Genomic DNA, 20,661 nt, shown 5'->3' on the forward strand with positions numbered 1-20,661 from the left:
ATCTGGGGGTAAAGGCACTGACATATGAGCAGTAGGGACCTTAGTCCTAAATTAGCTGAAAACATGGTACAGACATAACAGAAAAATACAAGTATGAAACATGTAGAGAGAGCCACACCGCTTAACACCCTCTGCCACCTGTTTCTCTTTCATGAGGTTGGAATGTTAAAAAGAGATCAAAATGAGCATTGGTTATTTGGGAATGGTGATTCACCCGGACCAATCGGGATTTATGGCACACCGTAACACGGCACTGATCCCTTATTAAAGAGGACGCCATCATTCTTTCTCTGGATGCGCGAATGGCATTCAACATGGTTGAATGGCCCTTTTTGTTCGCGGTTCTTCACCATTTGGGATTCGGACCCAAATTCATACGATGAGTGGAATTATTATATACAAAACCGCTGGCGCAAGTGGTCGCCAATGGGCGAATCTCGGCTACCTTCCCACTGGCAAAAAGGACACGGCAGGGTTGCCCATTATCACCGCTCCTATTTGCAATAGTATTGGAACCCTTGGCGGCATGGATACGGCAAGATCCAGTAATCCGTGGGCTTAGGTGGGCAATGGGGTGGGAGGACCGTATATCGCTATATGCAGATGACATTCTGCTCTATCTGGCCTCGCCAACCCGCTCCCTTAACTGCCTCATGGATATCTGTGCAGCATACGGGCGTGTATCCGGATATACCATACATTGGACGAAATCACACATTTTCATACTTTCGGGCGCTCCCCCACGACTCCCGCGTAATTGTGACATACAGATAGCTACCGAAGGGTTTAAATACTTAGGCATTCATATAACATGTCAGGACGTGCATTTCACTGCAGAAAATCTCATGATACCTCTGGAGCGATTTCGCCGGGATGTACTCAACTGGCGTTCCCTGCCACTCACCTTGCTAGGCAGGGCAGCCCTCTTTAAAATGATGGCGCTCTCCAGATTCTTATACGTCCTACAAAATACACCATTTCCGGTCCCTCCATCGTACTTCATAGCAATTAATAATGAAGTAAACAAGCTGTTGTGGGACGGTAAGGCGACCCGTATTGCTATGCACAAACTGGTTGAAAGCTGGTATGATGGAGGCATAGCGCTCCAACACATCAAAACATACTATTGGGCTTCCCAACTGGCGGTAATCAATCACTGGCTTCACGCCGAGCAGGAGGAACCGGCTTATCGCATGGACAGATATCTCCTGGGAACGGACGGTATGATGGGGGAACTCTACAATAGGAATAAAACAAAGAATCTTACAGGGCCTACAGCGCATACAATTAAGATTTGGCACGAGGTGCAGAGAGACATGGGATGGGAGGGAGTCGTGACGCAGGCAACGCCATTATGGGACACAAAAAAACTAGGCAAACTACGGAACACAAAGGGGTTCAGACAATGGGACTTAATAGGCATCTCGAAGGTGGGGGAACTTATGGCAAAAGGGGGAGATTATCCCGTTCACACAATTGCAACAGAACTATGGATTAGCAGACACAGAGACTTACAGATACATGAAAATACGACATGCACTGACGGCACTGATCCCACAAGGCTTGCAATTACCAGAATCGTCACCCCTCGAGGACAGGCTACTCACCGACCATATGACGAAAAAAGCCATCTCATTAACTTACAAAAAAATTATAAACAACCAACCGGACCCGACAATAATCCTGAAAACTAGTTGGGAGACTGATCTGGGCGAACTAGATGAGGCCGACTGGCAGGCAGTTATGGCATCCCCAAGGGAGGTAGCGATCCCTGCTAGATTTAAATTAGTACAACTGAAGGTGCTACATCGTACATATTACACCAGGACACTACTGTATAAATTGCACAGAGCAGATACACCGCTTTGCACCAGACAATGTGGGGAACTAGGCACATTCTGGCACATACTTTGGCAATGCGTGGAAATTGACGCATACTGGAAAGCAATCATGCGCACAATCTCGCAGGTCACTGGTATAACGGTGGCGCCTGAGCCGAAGAGATGCATACTCAACATCTGGGAACCTACAGATCTAAATCATGCAGCGCAAACCTGGGTGGCGCTTGGCATGGCGTTAGCGAAAAGAAATATAGCACAATTGTGGGGAGCCAGGCAAACTCCCACACTAAGAGGATGGTGTGGTATGGACGAATTAATGGTAACTGAAAAATCAGTATACGTCCATAGGAGATGCACCAAAAAATGGACACGGGTCTGGGGGAAATGGAATGAATATTGGGGCAACATTTGTGATCCCCCACTGAAAGAAACACTCTCAGACGATTCCGACTAGCCGAGGTGTATATAGGAGACATTAATATTTCGGGTAATAGTGTGGGCAAAGAGACGGTTGTGAAAAATCCGACATATTTTCGAACAAGTCCTTGATGTTCAAGGTATGGCTAAAGTTGGAAGATGTGATATATGTAATAACGAAATCATATGGTATTGCAGATATTGTTGGAATAGAAAATGTTAATAAAAATATATTTTTTTTTAAATGAGCATTGGTCTGTGCAAGTGTGCCTGAGCAAATCTGGTTTTGATCAGTTCAAAATTCTACTCATTTTCCACAACATTGAATTTTAAACACAATGATTAATTTCACAACTGATTGCCCATACTCTGGTGTGTGAATACGGTCAGAACACTGCCTTAGTTAATATACCCTTTTCCCGTTCAACTACGTGATTTTAGTTTTCGAAAACCTTGTAGCTACCAGGGTAGACTATAGCCTCTCAATGTACACTAATGGCTCATAAATTAATTGTGGATTTTACTGTTTACTGCTGATAAGGCATTACATAAGTTTTCTTTATCTGCCTTGGTGGATTATGGCTGTGATCACAGATCCCTAGCATAGAAGGACGAAATCCAATTTAGATCCATTTCACTGAGAGTTGCCAGAAATGGTCTTATTTCCTGTCAGCACCACCAGGAGGTCAAACGAGAATGCATATTTTGATATGTTTTTGTTTATGTCAGCATTGTGCATTGGAACTGATCAGATTTCTCTTTATTCAGTCTTTGCATTATGATCTTCAACAACCACAGCATGCCAGAATCGCACTTCAATAGCAATATGGACATATTCCACACTGATGGACACTTGGAGTCACAAACCTGGAAAGGTGACGATTCCCTCTTGCTCCAAGGTCTCTGGATTTATTCGTAAGGCTGTCGTACTGTGATTGTTCACATCTCTGTATAGCAAGTAACCCTACCAAATAAGTGAGAAGAGAGTTAGAAACTACTGCAAACCTGACCTGCAATAAGGAAAGGTAAAAGCAACATTTGTTTTTCTTTGCATACCTGAGCATATCCCAGCCAAGATTTCTTGTCTCTTCTGCTTTTGATGCGGGATGTAGAATTGTATATATGACCCTAAAAAGTAAAAGAAATATAATGAGACTGGTAGTGTCATTGATACTTTTGCTATCTTCAAATGGTTGCCTGTGGTGGTACCGAAAAGATCAAACATTAGGTCTTTCAATACAATGATACAGTGCCCAATAATCAATCTCTGCCCCAGACTTAAAATATAAGGTATGGCGTAAGCTTCAATTCTCACGAGTTTCTACCACATAGAAAATCTCAAATGAATATCCACTGCACTACAGCAAACTGAAAGTGTTTACACAAAAGTGGGATCATGCAAAAAACTGGTCCGTTGTCTGTACACTTTAGGATTTTGTAATAAGGTAATTGCAGAGTAGTAAATCGGAATAGATATGGACATTATTCATACAGTCTGATAGGAGATCAAAGTGAGGTTGGCTAAAGGAAGCCAAGGAAATAATTAGTTTTGGATATTTTGAACATCAAGCCATTCCAACAGCATGTAGAAGAACTCGTCGAGTTTATTAAAAAAGCATAAATCCGACTTAAATGCAAGGGGATATGCAAGCATTGGGGAGGTAGTTGCCTGGTAGGCTGTGATTTATAAATCCCTTTTCTTTACCAAGGCATTTCTTCCAAGTACGAAGCTAAAGAACTTTGAGAAAAATAGCATACACAGCAGAAATATGGTGAAAGAGGAAGAATCAATGGATGAGACCAGTGCAAAGGCAGAAAAAACAATAGCAGAGACATCACACTAGGAAGCAATCATTAGCAAATGTGTGTGAAACATCACACAAGAAAAAACTAAATAAAGGCCATACACAATGAAATACGGTAAAGTATTATTTAGAAGTGGATCTTCTCAATTCAATATTGATTAATAGGAGTTTTTTTTTTTTATATACAGGAAAGACCAAAAAGTATGCTAAACTATTAAAATGTATCTTGTCACTTCCATCAGGGACTGCTAGGTATGCACAGGAACAATGACTTAATATTGTCTCAACACTTAGAGGGCTACTAAAGTTGAATAACTGTGACCAGGAATTTAAGGGTGCAAATTTCTGACTAATCAATACTTGCAAAACAAACTTATGGTAATGTAAGCAAAAGTAAAAGTCAGAGGTTTTGCTGGCACCTAAATAGTATCAAATAAGAATATGTGAAAGATATCCAATATTCAGACACAATATTTTCAGCACATGTTCAAGTGGAATAGCAACCTTAATAAGGGGTTTTCATGCATTTTGCAATATGGGCATACAAGGCAAAAATCATATTTATATCGTAATACTGTATGATAGACTTCTTTTGGACTTATACTCCAGTAGTGTACTGGAGAAAATGGAGGCAGATATTTCATAGAAGGCTTGAATATTATGCCAAGTACAGATCCAAGTGAATGATAGAATAAAGTATTTGTATGCATAAATTAATTAAAATTATTGCAAAACTGTTAACCGTCATTAAAACTAACCAGTTAAAATCCCGGAGTTGTACACTGGTACAATTATTAAACAAATAATTAAACTGTTTTTATGTTTTGCTTTGAAATTTGCTTAAAAACAGCTTCCAAAACATCCACAGTACAGGTTATTAAAGTGGTGTCCCCACTATTAAAACTACATTTTAGCTTCAAGACAGGGTGGGATCCCGTTATGAATTAATACATGGCTTTATTTCTCTCATAATGTGACAGCGGCGTAACAGATATAAATATATTCTCTTAAGTAATAAAATCATAGAGCTGGTTTCTTCAACCTTGTTATTTTTCCAAGCTTGTCTCAATTCCCATGTTGGAAAAATAAGAAAGCGCATACAAATTATGTTCTCTCTGCGATGTTTGCTAAATGAATCTACCACATACTTTGGTTAGCATACTATAGGAATCAAGTAACATTTGTGAATTTCTAGCGTTGAATATACTGGGTGTAATACGATGCATGATAGTAATAACACTGTCTATTTCATTTTCAATATTAATGTTTTTGACGGACTAGCAACTCAGATCTCAAGATCCAAGACATCAAAAGCTTGATCTAAGTATTAAGTTTAAGGACGACTACCCATTTAAGAATCAGAATAACTTTATTCTGGTGCCAAAGCAGCCAGAGAAGATTACAAGCTCAATAAAAACAAGTTATGCTTACATAATCATTTCAGTGCAGATTCAATGGACATAACACAAGTCCCGCATGAGAATGCAGTACAGTAATAAAAGCGCATATATGTACAAAGAAATTAGAATGAAGGAATAAAACCTTATTCAAAGTGCTTAGTGCTACGTAACCGCACAGCGGCTCGCAAGGACGACCTAACGTGAAAACAGGACTTATCGTCAGACAGTAGTTGCAAGAAATAAAAGGATTGCCTAAAATTCAGAGACTTCATGAAAGGATTTTTTAAAAGAGGATGAAGAACAGATCCATGCAGGGCGTCAGAACCTTCAAACTTATGAAACAAGGCTCTGTAAACTAATGTTAGCCAGCATTACCAATAGGTATAATTATACGTAAAAATTGAGCCCAGAATGCCATTGGGACCGGAAGCACCATTTTAGTGAAACTTGCTAAATGCTAAAAGTATTCTTGACCGTGGTAAGCCCTAATTAGCATATCTCTAAGGGGGCATCAATACCGCATCTATTTTCACATGTGCTGACTATAAAGCTGATCCAGCATGCGTGGTCGGTGTCAAAATATAGGCTAGCAATGTAATACTCCCATTCGAGAACTCCAGCACCATTTTCAGTGGACTGGCCCTCCAACAACTTTGAGAATTATTAATAAACTGTCAAGATTCACTTTGGCCCCTTAATGTGGATAATGTGCAGACCAGTTTCAAGTGGTCGAGTAACTTACTCCTTGGCTCCCTGACCGATTTCTTATAATTATTTTCTGAGTTTAGTAAGCTAGTTTGAATTGTAGAAATATTGGGTTGGGGGGGGGGGGGGGGGGGGGGAGATTCTGAAGGGTTCTGAGTTCATTAGTTTGCATTTAAGCAATGAGAAATTGTAGCCTTGTGATTTCATGGGTGCTTTTTACCTTCAGCTACCTAATCAGAGAGGGGAGAGTCTAAAGAACTTGCTACACTGTTTACATTTTTCAGTGGAAGATTGACATACCTTTAGTTTTTCCATATTCTGTCTAGTTCATTTGATCCATTTCATTTGGGCAATTCTCTCTCTGGATGACCAATAAGGAGTAGTTTCTTTTCTGTAACTCCAGTTCTGTAGTAGGGGTATCTCTGTTATAGTCATAATCTAGTGAATAGTCCCGCCCATGTGCGCGGACCCCGGAGCAATAAAAAATAATCTCTAAAAGGTGACAAATCATGCAGACCTGCATACACCTTTAAGAGAGAATTTAATTTAAAGACAGATAATGCAGCCTATACCCACAGGCTACACTGTCCAGTACTTCAACTAGAATTCCACCAAAATCCACAAACAGCACTGCCTGTCCAGTTTTTCTCCCCATAGGAAAAAACCCTGCCTCTACCAGCAAAAGCCACTGGAATGATAGAGAGGAAGGAGTGGACAGACAAGCCCCATAGGCTGCCATTATGTGGCTTGGAACAGGATACTGTGCCTTTAAGAAAACTTTCCAGTTTTCCAGAACTTTCCCCAGTATCCCAGAATGCCCAGCAGGTCCCATTTACTTTCAGTTCTTTTTGAAGGCGTAGCACGCCAGACCTGTAGCATTCTCCATATGAATAAGTATCTCTCCACCGGGGAGGAGGGCGGGCGCTTATGACTATAACAGAGATACCCCTACTACAGAACTGGAGTTACAGAAAAGAAACTACTCCTTCTGTAGTAGGGGATCTCTGTGTATAGTCATAATCTAGTGAATAGAATGGCAAGCCCATCCCCACACAACAAAAGCGGTGGAGAACACATAAGACACAACCACTACTGTGCGAACAAATTTCGCAGCGAAGCCTGCCCAACCTGAGCATCTGCCCTGGCATCCGAGTCCAGACAGTAATGCGCAGCAAAGGTATGGACCGACTTCCAAGTGGCCGCCTTACAGATTTCCGCAATCGGAACATTACGCAGCAAAGCCGTCGTGGCAGCTTTGCCCCTGGTGGAATGAGCCTTAGGTTTACCCCCTAAGGTCTTATTAGCCTTTTGATAACACAACTGTATGCAGGACACAATCCACCGAGAGATGGACTGCTTCGAGGTCGCAAGACCAGTCCTGACTGAGCCATAATTAACAAACAATTGGTCAGACCTACGAATATCCTTGGTCTTATCCAGATAAAATTTCAACACCCTACGGACATCCAGGGAATGGAGAGCCCTTTCCGCTGGTGAAGAGGGATTCGGAAAGAACGTAGGTAAAGTTATGGTCTGATTGACATGAAAGTCAGAGATAACCTTAGGAAGGAACTTAGGGTGAGTACGCATCACAACCTTAGCAGCATGAAACACAGTATAAGGTTCTTGACAACATAATGCCTGAAGTTCACTCACCCTGCGGGCCGATGTAATGGCCACTAGGAACGCCGCCTTCCAGGATAGGTGCTGCAATGAAGCCTTGTGAGTAGGTTCAAAAGGCTCTCTCATCAGTCTGGACAGCACCACATTCAAGTCCCAAGAAGGCGAGGGAAGTCTGACAGGAGGGAACACCTTCTTCAAGCCTTCCAAAAAATCCTTGACCACAGGAATCTGAAAGAAGGACGTCTGTGAAGGGCACTTCCTGTAAGCAGTCAAAGCAGCCAGATGAACCTTAATGGAATGGAAATTAAGGCCAGACTGCGCCAGATGCAAAAGGTATGGAAGGATGACATCTTCCTTACATGTTGTCGGATCAAAGTTCTTGGACTTACACCAGATACAGAACCTCTTCCACTTGTAAGCATAGGATGTCCTAGTGGAAGGTCGCTTAGACTCCTTCAGAATGTCCATACAATCGTCTGGTAGATTCAGATGACCGTATTGCACTATTTCAGGAGCCATGCCGCCAAACTCAAAGACGAGAGGTTGGGGTGCACCATCCGCCCCCCGAACTTCGTGAGAAGGTCCGGCCTGCACGGCAACCGCATGTGAGGAAGGAGAGACCGGTGAAGAAGGTCCGTGAACCACCACTGCCTGGGCCACTCCGGGGCGATCAGGATCATCCGCGCCCTGGACTGGGACAGCTTGATGAGCACCGCCGGAATCAGGGGAATGGGTGGAAAAGCGTACAGAAAGCTGTTCGACCAATCGATCCATAGCGCATTCCCCAGCGTCCCCCGCTGGTAGTACCTGGATGCGAAGTCTCGGCATTTGCTGTTTTCGGCGGTGGCGAACAGATCTACGTCTGGAGTCCCCCACCTTGTGAAGACTTCTCCTAGTACTTCGTCGTTTATGACCCATTCGTGGTTTTCCTGAATCAGCCTGCTCAAGGCGTCTGCCTGAGCATTCTGCACCCCTGGCAGATGTGTGGCCGTGATCGTCAATCCTCGGGCCAGCAGCCAGCGCCAGATCGCCTGCGCCTCCTGCGACAGAGTGCGCGATCTCGACCCCCCCTGCTTGTTGAGGTAATACATCGTGGTTGTATTGTCCGTCTGTATCAGCAGCGAGTTGGTCTGGAAGGACGGAAGGAAAGCCTTCAGTGCCAGGAAGACAGCTCTGAGTTCCAGGAAATTGATGTGGTACGTCGATTCCAAAGGAGACCACTTCCCCTGAATCTGCAGGTCCCCGGAATGCGCACCCCAGCCCTGGAGAGAAGCATCCGTCACCACATTCGTCGTGGGAATGTCCTTGTGGAAGGGAACCCCCTTGAGGAGGTTTTCCGCCGAACACCACCACTTCAGAGACTGACGAGCATGTAGAGACAGTCGGATCTTGTCGTCCCAAGAGCCTGTCTTCTGATCCCACTGATCCTCCAAGCACTCCTGCAGTGGTCGCATCTGTAGACGTGCGTGCGGAGTGAGGAAGATACAGGAGGCCATCGATCCCAGCAGAGACGACACCTTCCTCACAGTCGTCGATGGAGCAGTCCTGAGGTCCTGAGCCTTCCGAAGGAGTGATAACCGTCTCTCCTCCGAAGGAGACACGCTTGCTGACCGCGTATCTATGGAGGCCCCCAGGTACTGTATGCACTGTACCGGAGATGGGACCGATTTGGACATGTTGACGTGTAACCCCAGCTTGTTCAAGAGCTCGCACGTCCAACGGAAGTGTTCTTGCGCTTCCTCGAAGGATGACGCCTTGATCAGCCAATCGTCCAGATACGGGTAGACAAACACCTTGTTCCTCCGCAGGTGTGCCGCCACCACCGCCATGCACTTCGAAAAAGTCCTGGGAGCAGACTTTAGCCCGAATGGCAGTACTGTGTATTGATAGTGATTGGCGCCGACTTGGAATCGCAGGAACTTCCTGTGCTTCTGTGCTATGGGCACATGGAAGTACGCATCCTGTAGATCTATGGCACAGAGCCAGTCTCCCCGTTGCAGCTGAGGGTAAATCTGGTGCAACGATAGCATGCGAAACTTTTCTCTGCGAATCCACCTGTTTGCTTGTCGCAAATCCAGAATGGGCCTGAACTCGTTCTTGTCCTTCTTGCGAACGAGGAAGAACCGAGAGTACAGACCTCTTCCCCTTTGAGACAAAGGTACTTCTTCTACCGCCTTTTTTCTCAACAAGATGTCTGCCTCCGCCTGGAGCTCCCTCAGCTGGAAGCGAGAGCTGACCGGCGGAATCGCTGGAGGCGGGCTGATGAACCGAAGACTGTATCCATTGCAAACAATATTCAGCACCCACTTGTCCTGAGTAATTTTTCTCCACTCTGCCGGAAAAAATCGAATGCTTCCCCCCACTGGAGTGGGTAACGGTTGAGGGGGAAGTAACAGCTCAGGGCCGAGACCCAGGCGGGCCCTTGTTTGTGGTAGTAGCCTGCTGGCCACCTCTGCCCCTCTGGCGCTTCTGGAAGGGCTTGCGGAACTGCTGCTGTTGTGGCTGCTGCTGTCCCGAGCCCTGCCCACGCCCTCGGCCCGACGACCCGAACCTCCTCTGGAACGGTCGTTTCTTTTTCTCGGCCTTCTCTAACCCGACGGCCGTCAGGGTTTCCGCTTCAGCCTTCATGCGGGCCATTTCATCGTCCGCATGCTTCCCGAACAGGGTCTCCCCCGAGAAGGGCAAGTTGGCCACTCTCTGCTGCGCCTCCGGCTTGAGGGACGTCAGGCACAACCAGGAATGCCGCCGCTGGTGGACGCCATGACAGTAGGCGTGGGCGGCCAATAGCGATATATCCGCTGCTGCGCTGATCGTTTGGTTAGAAACCAGCATGCCTTCGCGCACCGTCTCCAAGAAGTCCTCCTTCTTGTCTCGCGGCAGGAGGTCCGCATATTGCTGCAGGGATTCCCACAGGGCCCAGTCGTAGCGGCCCAACAACGCCCCTGCACTCGCCGCCTTCATCGTGGTGGCAGCGGTACCACACACCTTCCTGCCCGCAGAGTCCAGCCAGCGGCTTTCCTTGTCCGGTGGCACCGTGGAGGCCGGGGCGGTCGCATGTTGTTTTCTCGCCGCCGTCACGATAACCGAATCCGGTTTCGGGTCCCCTCTCAAGAATGACAGATCCGACTCCGGGGCCCTATATTTCTTCATGAGCCTGGACGGAGCGGCCTTCGCTGTTGCGGGAGTGAGGAACAGTTCCAAAGCTGGTTCCACCAGTCCAGGCACGAGAGGCAGGAGGGGGCGAGACAAGTGTCTTTTATGAAGCGTCTCAAATATCACGGACGTCGTGGGTGTTGGAACCGTCACCGTGATATTCAGCTTCGCAGCCCCTCGCAACAGCACCTCCTGGAACGAGACCAAGTCGTCCACCGGCGACACCCTAGTCCCCGGGGAGTCCGACAGCGTCGGGGAAAGGTCCCTGTCCGAGGAGCGCGACCTGGACCTATACCTTCTGCGGCGTCGTCTAGAGTCTGACGAGGATCGCCCTCGGCTCCGCGATCGTCGCCTCCTGTGAGAGCGGGAGCGCGACCTCTTCGGCTTAGGCCTGTCCGCCGGTCTCGCTGGTCCAGGCGACCGTGGGCGTCGTGGCTTCGGGGTCCCTTGCGGCGGAGTCGGGTACCGTGGAAGGGAAACCGACCTCGGGGGGACCGGCGGCGGCACCGCAGGAGTGCTTGGCAGCAACAGAGGCCGGGGTGGCGGAGACAGAGTCCGCGGCCGCGGAGGAGGCGGTGGAGGAAGTGGAGACGGTAGTGGAGGAGGTGGCGGTGGTGGTGGTGGTGGCGGTGGAGGAGGCGGTGGCAGAGGTGGGAGAGGAGGAGGAGGCGACGGAGACCTCCGAGGCGGGGTATACACCACTGAGTACACCGATCCCGGCGACTCTCTCTTCCTCGACGTCGACGTGTGCCTCGACGTCGATCTCCTCCTCGGCGTCGACTTATGTCTCGACGGCGACCTTCGCCTCGACGGCGACCTTCGCCTCGACGGCGACCTTCGCCTCGACGGCGACCTCCGCCTCGACGGCGACCTTCGCCTCGACGGCGACCTTCGCCTCGACGGCGACCTTCGCCTCGACGGCGACCTCCGCCTCGACGGCGACCTCCGCCTCGACGGCGACCTCCGCCTCGACGGCGACCTCCGCCTCGACGGCGACCTCCGCCTCGACGGCGACCTCCGCCTCGACGGCGACCTCCGCCTCGACGGCGACCTCCGCCTCGACGGCGACCTCCGCCTCGACGGCGACCTCCGCCTCGACGGCGACCTCCGCCTCGACGGCGACCTCCGCCTCGACGGCGACCTTCGCCTCGACGGCGACCTTCGCCTCGACGGCGATCTTCGCCTCGACGGCGATCTTCGCCTCGACGGCGATCTTCGCCTCGACGGCGATCTTCGCTTTCTCGACGTCGATCTCCTTCTCTTCATCGACGGCGAGTTGCGATCCCTCGACGCCGAACGCCGACGCCGGGTCTTCTCTCGACGTCGACCGCTGGACGCAGTCGAAGACGGCGTCGTCGCCGACGACGCCGATGTAGTCGACGGCGGCCTATTCAGGTCCCTCGACGCCGATCGTCGACGCCGTTTCTCCCCAGAGCCCTGGGGAGACGGCGAACAGACGGTGGTCATCCTCCTCGACGTCGCCGTCGACGCCCTCGACGTCGACGGGGAGCGGGAGCGTTTACTGGTCTTCCTGCCCCTGGGGAGCCCCCCAGAGGCCTCAGCATGGGCCAAATCAGCCCCTCCAGACCCACCTGGTGCCTTCAGTCTTCGCTCCTCCAGAGCTTGAAGCCTGCTCTTCATCCTGTCCCTCAGGGTTCTTGCTGAAAACGAGTGGCAGATGGTACAGCTTTCAGGCACGTGGGACTGGGGAAGGCAAGCTATGCACACCTCGTGTGGGTCAGTTTTAGCCTTCTTTCGACCACATTCCGGGCACTTGTCGAACAAGCCAGGCATGTTGACAGTACCAGCTATTAAACACAAGAAAAAGTGACAAAAATTGCCAAAATCTCAATGAAAACCTTGAAAAAGGTAGAGCTCAATGCTCCAGGGTCCTGCTAGCAGGAGCCGGAAAAAAGAACTGAAAGTAAATGGGACCTGCTGGGCATTCTGGGATACTGGGGAAAGTTCTGGAAAACTGGAAAGTTTTCTTAAAGGCACAGTATCCTGTTCCAAGCCACATAATGGCAGCCTATGGGGCTTGTCTGTCCACTCCTTCCTCTCTATCATTCCAGTGGCTTTTGCTGGTAGAGGCAGGGTTTTTTCCTATGGGGAGAAAAACTGGACAGGCAGTGCTGTTTGTGGATTTTGGTGGAATTCTAGTTGAAGTACTGGACAGTGTAGCCTGTGGGTATAGGCTGCATTATCTGTCTTTAAATTAAATTCTCTCTTAAAGGTGTATGCAGGTCTGCATGATTTGTCACCTTTTAGAGATTATTTTTTATTGCTCCGGGGTCCGCGCACATGGGCGGGACTATTCACTAGATTATGACTATACACAGAGATCCCCTACTACAGAACAGTTATATCACTGGCTCTTCAAACATAACTGGCAAAATAGTCTGATGTGGAAAAGGGATCCCTTTCAATCGTTTGAATAACTTTAAACTCAGTACAAGTTGAAAATAACAATTGTGAAACAAACAAATTATCCAGCTGCAGAAAGAATGATAAATAAAAATGATTTAAAAAAGCAAACTTCATAACCATTTAAACAAACCAGATGAAGTTTACGGAGACAACTGATGGGAAGGTTATTGTAAGAGTTGCCCCTTTCAAAAGTAAGTCTCTCGTCCACCTCATCCTGGTAAGTGGCATTAGGGGCATATGAAAAATTAACAATTTTAAAGCTAAAGTCGCTTGTAAATGGTACCTCAAAACTAGGATAATAGTATATTAAATGCTCAATCTTAGAACAAAACAGATTAAGTGTCTTCTTGATAATGATTGCAAATATTTAGACATTTATCAGAAAAGCAGAGCATGCAGTTTGACAGCTCAAATTTGTCTTCGGTGACTGCCTGAAACTCTGGGAGGACCCCCTTTAAACGAGTAATATTAGACTCAATGTCAACGGAGATATAAATTGAGACCGCCTGAGGGGCGTCCATAATTATTACATTTAATAGCCATAATAGTTATCGATTGCCACTTATTGTTAAAGAACGGGAATACCTTGTTTTCTAAGGGCTTATTATGTTCCACTTTTGTAAAAATGACAATGCTATGTTATCGGATCGAATTTTCTATAAGCTTGTGGCATTCCAGGAAAGTACAAAAGTGGAAAGGGAGCAGGGAGACACAACGGAACTCAGCTTATTTGGTATGCAACTTTGCACCCCTGGGAAGCTAGGACCAGTCGGTTATAGAGAAGTTGATAAGATGTTGTAAAGTGGCAGACCAGTTGGTTGAGGTTCCCGATGGCGATTTTTATTGGTTGTATAAAGTTTGGGAGTGGGCTTCTTCCAACCTTTGACTCCTACAAGTGATACAGATGAAACATGCTTTTATGATGGGTTCTCGTTTTGTCTCACTAGGACAGAGAGGGATCTTTCTTCATAGTTTCTTGGAATTTGAATGCCTTAGTCAGAAAAAGGTTTTTTATAGTTCTAGATTGAATCAACTATAGAAAAATGTCCATGTGGCTACTGTTGCTTCACTAGCTGAAAACAAATGGGTTTCATTTAGAATGAATGCTTAGTAAATCTCCTGGCCACTTCACAGATAAGGTGAGACATTGCTTAATAAACACTAAATATTTCCATTCTTCATTGTATCTACCCTCCCACGAGAATTCAGTTCAGGAATGAAAATTAGCGTATTATTATATTTTTTAGGTCTTTTGCAAGAGTTACCAAACGAAAGAGCCTTAGAAACGCGAGTTACAAATAAGTGACTGGGATAGGTCCAAGCTTTGTGAAGTGGCAATTGTAGTTTGAAGAATTGTTTTGAGGTGTTTATTTAGGTATACGCTCTCTATTAAAAACAGAAACCCTAATGTCCAAAAATTGTGATTCATACTAAGTGCATTTATGATTTCTAGTGGTAGTCAAGGAATCAGATATTTAAGTAACCTTCCGTAGTGCTGTGCTGGAATAAGAAGCTGATGTACAATTAGTAGGAGAGTGTTTATTTAATGAATATTTCGTAAAAGTGGATAGGCCTTCTTGTCACAGAGTTTAATACCTGCCTTTACCATTAAGGGGAATTTAAAATCAGCTCCTACGTGTGCCCTTTTTATGTCTCGCCTGACCCAGCGCATGCGCTGGTCTGGCGAGACTTATTGAGAGGGCTCTAAAAAGTGCTACCAGGCCAGCCTAGAGCTACAGTGCATGTGCGCGGGTGCGCGCGCTGCGCTTTACCGTGATCACTTTTTCGGCCGCACGGCTGCTTTGCATAGCCAATAGGTCTCTCTTTTGGGAGGTTATAAGTATTTAGTTATGCAACTGTTGCATGGCTAAACACTTATAAGGTCCCAAAGGCGAGATCTATTGGCTATGCCAATGCTTGTTTTGTTTTGGTTTCTTGTTATCTTTCATGGTTAAAGGTTTAAATGTGCTATCTAGGTTACCAAAGCATACTACAATATGGTCTCCTGGCCTATGAAGCCTCCCTTTTTTTGCAAAGGGATAGGCAAGTTGGAAAATCTGGGACTTGGCGTATGTGATGTATTGACATCAGATATTTTGGCGTCCCTATAAGGTGAGATCATGGTTTAACCCCTTCAGTGCCCATGACGAGCTGGACTCGTCATGGGCTGCGGTGGCGCTGTGCCCATGACGAGTCCAGCTCGTCATGAACTCCGCCCGCTAATGCAAGGCGCGGCACTGGGCGGGGAAAGGGGCGGGCATGCAAGGGGTTAAGCTGTTCAGTGCTTCTAACTTATCTTTTGGAAGCTGCAGTAAGGTACAACTTTGTTGACTATTGGAGAGCATGCGCAGCTCATTGGAGGTATAGCAGCCAGTGAAGTGATGTTTTGGGTGCAAGTTGTTATCTTTAAAGTCTAAGTTTGCAATGAGTAATGCTAAGAGTTTAATTCATAAACCTGAAACTCGAGTTTAAGCGACTGTCAATTGAGGAATTGTATGCCTGCTGTAAGAGTAGAAGAGTGACACATAGCTGATTGAGGGAGCAGAGTCAGTGTTAATGACAGTAGGAGCTTGGTAACTCAAAAGTATCACTTCCTGTAAGGGCTGAGCACCGTAGTAATCGAAAACAACATTTCCACCAAAAGCTGAATTAGCAGGAGACGGGTCTCTTCATTATTTGTAAGTGTCTGAAAAGTAGAAGAGATTGTGATGGTAAGGGAGACTCTCAAGAGTGATTACATCGTTATCACGAGCAACGCACTTGCGGTATTTGCCTCATTAGAGATCTCAATTATGCGGGATTAATGTTAATCTGACAATCTAATTTCTTGGGGTGTTAATCCCGGACTGATAGTTTGTAGTTTTCGTCCATTATTGGGGTAAAATAAAATCGGTATTTTGCCACTATCGGCTATTGGTGCAATTCTATAAAGTTGTGAGCCTGCTGCTATCGATTGAGATGAAAGTTTGGCAATTTTTATATTTTTTTTGTCCGTTTGGTTTGAGGCTTTTCTGTTATTTTCATCTTACAATTTAAGGAAAGGAAAAGAGCAAAACCTGTTGCTCAGCTTTCACCCTCCTCTCCTTTTCAAGCAGAAACAAGACTGATCAGTTTTTCATATATTTAGAAAGCCTTTGACGTTTCTGAACTGGTGCCTTTATTCAAGAAGTGACAACATTTTCAGGTTCAAGCAGATGTCATTATAGTAAATGGAAGATTAAACAAAAAAGAAAAAGAATGTTTGAGACATATCATCAAATAAATTACCTATAGTCATTGACCACCCTCTTCCTCAAGGCACTCCTCTGGGCTTCTGCAGGATGTGAAGACCAGTTTGAGGTGTATATAGCAACAATAAAGTTTACAGTGTCTTCAGGTTAGAAGTTAATAGAGCGTGATGCACCGTGCAGTGAAGCAACACTGGTCACTGTCTAAATATACCCAATTGTGACAAGATGAGGGGACTGGCTGCGCAGCAACTGCTGCCCTGGAGGAAGGAGGTGAGACTGTGTCTACCGCCCAGGACCCACACTGACACTGCGCTCTTCGTCATTGCTGGTCCCCCCACAACCTCCCGCCCTCCCAACCTGGAACTAACCCACAGGCCCGGCATTGGAGCCAGTCCGCCATGCTCTGCTCGGCCCGGTGGAGACAGCTTGCTAGAGGCGGACACCGACAGTACCCAGGCTACTGCCTGAGAGAGCGGGGGTGGGGGTCGGGGTGGGGGGGGGGGGGGGGGGGGGACCGTGACTGGCAGTGTCTTGATGCAGCTGGTGCTGTCCAAGAGATGAATACAAAGAATTCTCACAAAATGTGAAAGTGGAGGAGGGTCCAAGGGACAATTTAAAGACCTACTACAGCATAAATCCCCTTATCCATATACGCTTTACAACAGATACTGAGGGTCTAACGATCCATATATACACAACTCTAACACCCTAGACAAATGAAACCTCCAAAGTGACTACAGTGAGTGACAAAAGAAAGGTATAATTCCCCATCACCCACCTAAGGTGGCTTATCATCATCTGGGAATTCAGGACTGAGCTGAGAGGACCAACCACTCTGATGGTAATGGTGGTCACTCAGTTGTCCAGATGCCAGGCGAGGTGAGGTGCATGCCCATAACTATCCGGGTTTCTTACCTGTAACAGTTCCATTGGGACATACAGAACAAACCAGGTAGTATGGTATACTTTACTGGTGGAAATCTTAACCTCTTTTGTTTGTATTGTTTATCACATTTTGCAGTAGCGTATTTGGGTCCTGATGAGAGCTTGGACTCACAGTCCAGATAGCCGAAACATGTAGACCATCGATCTAACAGTTATTTGTTAAACTGTTTACGCACAGGTTTTATCAATGGCATCACGATAGCGCCAGAATAAAATTTATAGCATCTGGATAGCCATTTTTAATAGCACTTTTGTTTAATTTTTGCACTGCAACCATCACCCCACCATTTGTTTCACTACTGGGACAACTGAGTGACCACCATTACCATCAGAGTGGTTGGTCCTCTCAGCTCAGTCCTGAATTCCCAGATGATGATAAGCCACCTTAGGTGGGTGATGGGAATTATACCTTTCTTTTGTCACTCACTGTAGTCAATTTGGAGGTTTCATTTGTCTAGGGTGTTAGAGTTGTGTATATATGGATCGTTAGACCCTCAGTATCTGTTGTAAATCTGTCCAAGAGATACCTTGATACATACAGATCAGAAATCAAAAATAACTCACCAATTGACACTATGGAATCAGTCTCCGGTTATCGGCCATTATCCATGTGGGTCATGTGTTGTATGTCCTCTGACACAACACACAAAAGAAATTGATTTGGGAATGCATCATGCATGGGAACAACGGAGCCATACAAACTGCAATAGTGAAAAAGTTATTTACATGATCAAACGTCCTTGTCAACTAATGTATATCGGCATAACTGGGAGAAAAGTTAAGGTGCGCATCAGTGAACACAGAAACACCATCAGGAGGGCCATAACAGCAACAAGACTGACATCGCACTATGTTGAAATGAAACACACCGATATGGATCTAAAGTGGACTGTAATTGAGAAAGTCAAAGGAGATGGGGATCTGACTAGGAAACTCCTTGAGAGAGAACAACAATGGGTATATCGATTAGGAACCCATATCCACGGACTGAATGATTCCATACCTTGGAACCAGCTGAATAAGAAGGGCTAGATTATCGCACTGGGCACAAACTAGACACTTACTGTATCCCAGTGGGGTTAAGGAGTGCCAGGTTTGTCAATGTTCTCCGACACAGTATCTGGGATGATTGATGTGTGATTAATAATATCCATGTTGTATACACAGGTCTCATAATATAGTTTTCGTTATGCGTACATAATAATTTGTAAATATAAACCAATTTGGTTTTCCCCCTAGTAACATCAGTTAACACCTATGAATCCTCTATTCTGATGGCACTATGTTAGCCCCTCACAACCACTGCTTTCCACACACCAGATGTAACCCCCTTTTTTAGGTCTCGCTGGCGTTGCAGCGCGAAGCGCTGCTGCCAACGAGACTATTGTTGCCGTGTTTACTCCCAAGGGAGACAAGACCTGGGCACGAGCCGATTCTGGTCTGGGTACGAGCCGATTCTGGTCTGTGAACGCGCTTCACAGTGGAACAGCTTGTGCGCGTTAATTCTAGTTGAGTGCTCGTCTCCGGAAGACGTGCTGTGCATCAATTATAGTTGAGTGCTCCAGCAGCCTGGGGCGCCTGTTGACCTGCTGTGCTAATGATTACTGTGGGGTCTCATGCTGTGATAATTCTCACTTTGTGTTGTGATCGGGAGCAAGCGTATTACTGGCGCCACCGCCACGCCTTCATTAGTCATTAAAGCTGCATGGCAAGCGATAATTAGGGCGGCAAGTTTTAAGGCATTTTTAGCACTTACTTTGTTTACTTAGTGCTATTAGTGATATCATTCGTGCATCCAATGCTCTATTTAAACGTGCAGCACTGAACATTTTCAAAGAAGGCGAATCAGCGACATTCATTGGAGACACGACCTATTTGAAGACGCTTGTTTTACTGGGGTAAGTTCTGTGAACTGTTTAGTTTGTTTACTTTATTATAGTATAATTGGCAGGGTTGGCTAAATTATGTGGCAAATGTATAATTATGCATACACCATATAAAAGCAAGTTGCAAAATGTCCGGTGTTGGGCGGATGGGTTCACTGTGCTGTTGCGTCGCCTGTAGGTGTGGTTATGAGTGCATGTGACTAGCTGGCGACATGTCATTGTACTGTTACTTGCCTTTGCACTTGGTTTTTTTTGTGTGTGTGTATATATCACAAACTCGACCCGAAGTTTATTGGAGCGCTTTACACGAGCACCGTATTTACATTACACATTCAGGCACGGTGAGATTAAGTGATTTGCCCAGAATCACAGGATGTTGATGCGACCTCGGGGCTCAAACTCTGGTTTCCAGCACCAAAGTCGGCAGTTTAGCCGACAGACCACATCCTCGCCCTTGCCCTGCTGATTTTCAGGGACGGCTGCTCTGTCTTCACAAGGGTCGGGCGAACTAGGACTCCGCTGCCTGACCTGGAACAGATCTGTTAGGTGTTTGTATTTATTTTTTAGTTTTTTTTATATAGCGCAAACTCAATCCGTAGGTATTGGAGCACTTTACATGTATACCACATCCATTATAGAAGGACACATTCATGTTTGGTAGGTACGTGGATATTAAGTTATTCATAACCGGCGGAGCCAAGGCTGGTCTCTCTAACTCTGTGACTCCGGTTGCTGCTCGCGCCTCGTGTATAGCTGGTTTTCCTAGTTATCTGCAAATACAAAAGCAGGCTTTGCTGTGTTTCTGTTTAAAGGCTACACATAAGGGGCTCAACTGATCGAATTGTAACCAGCTGTCCAACACAATACCGGCAGAAGGGCTCAGTGAGACGTACACTTGTAAGGGGCAGAGGATACACTCCCGGCAAGTCTGCCTCAGCCTTCATTCTTCCGAGGTGGATCAATTGAATACCATTGATTGGGTAGTAGTTATATCTGTTAACCGAGCGTAGAAATGGAGTAAATTTAATACGGAGGGCTATTTGAAAAGTATAATTTTTTTCCAATGTGCCAGATGAATTTGTCTTTATTTTCTTGGGACTTATAGGAATCTTGTAGTGTGTACATCAGGTGGGTCATGTGTCTTTGGAAAACTAGCACCTTTTTGTGATATTGTAGTTGCATGATAGTTTCACATTATAATAGTGGGGGCTCGGATGTCAAACCTCCTT

At 46.2% G+C, this 20,661-nt stretch overlaps 1 protein-coding gene across 15 annotated transcripts in view; it reads right to left on the bottom strand.

Annotated features, from left to right (window-relative positions):
- MYCBP2 (MYC binding protein 2) overlaps positions 1 to 20,661 on the bottom strand; it is a 1,771,217-nt gene that overhangs the window by 1,548,136 nt on the left and 202,420 nt on the right. For all 15 annotated transcript variants that reach the window (XM_085622060.1, XM_085622057.1, XM_085622054.1 and 12 more), the window contains exons 7-8: positions 3,315 to 3,386; positions 3,126 to 3,222 (exon numbers count right to left, since the gene is read on the bottom strand). In XM_085622060.1, the coding sequence (XP_085478186.1) occupies positions 3,126 to 3,222; positions 3,315 to 3,386 (169 nt within the window). The remainder of the gene's footprint in view (positions 1 to 3,125; positions 3,223 to 3,314; positions 3,387 to 20,661) is intronic.

The sequence above is a fragment of the Triturus cristatus genome, chromosome 8 (assembly GCF_964204655.1).
Source record: "Triturus cristatus chromosome 8, aTriCri1.1, whole genome shotgun sequence".
Taxonomy (NCBI): Eukaryota; Metazoa; Chordata; class Amphibia; order Caudata; family Salamandridae; genus Triturus; species Triturus cristatus.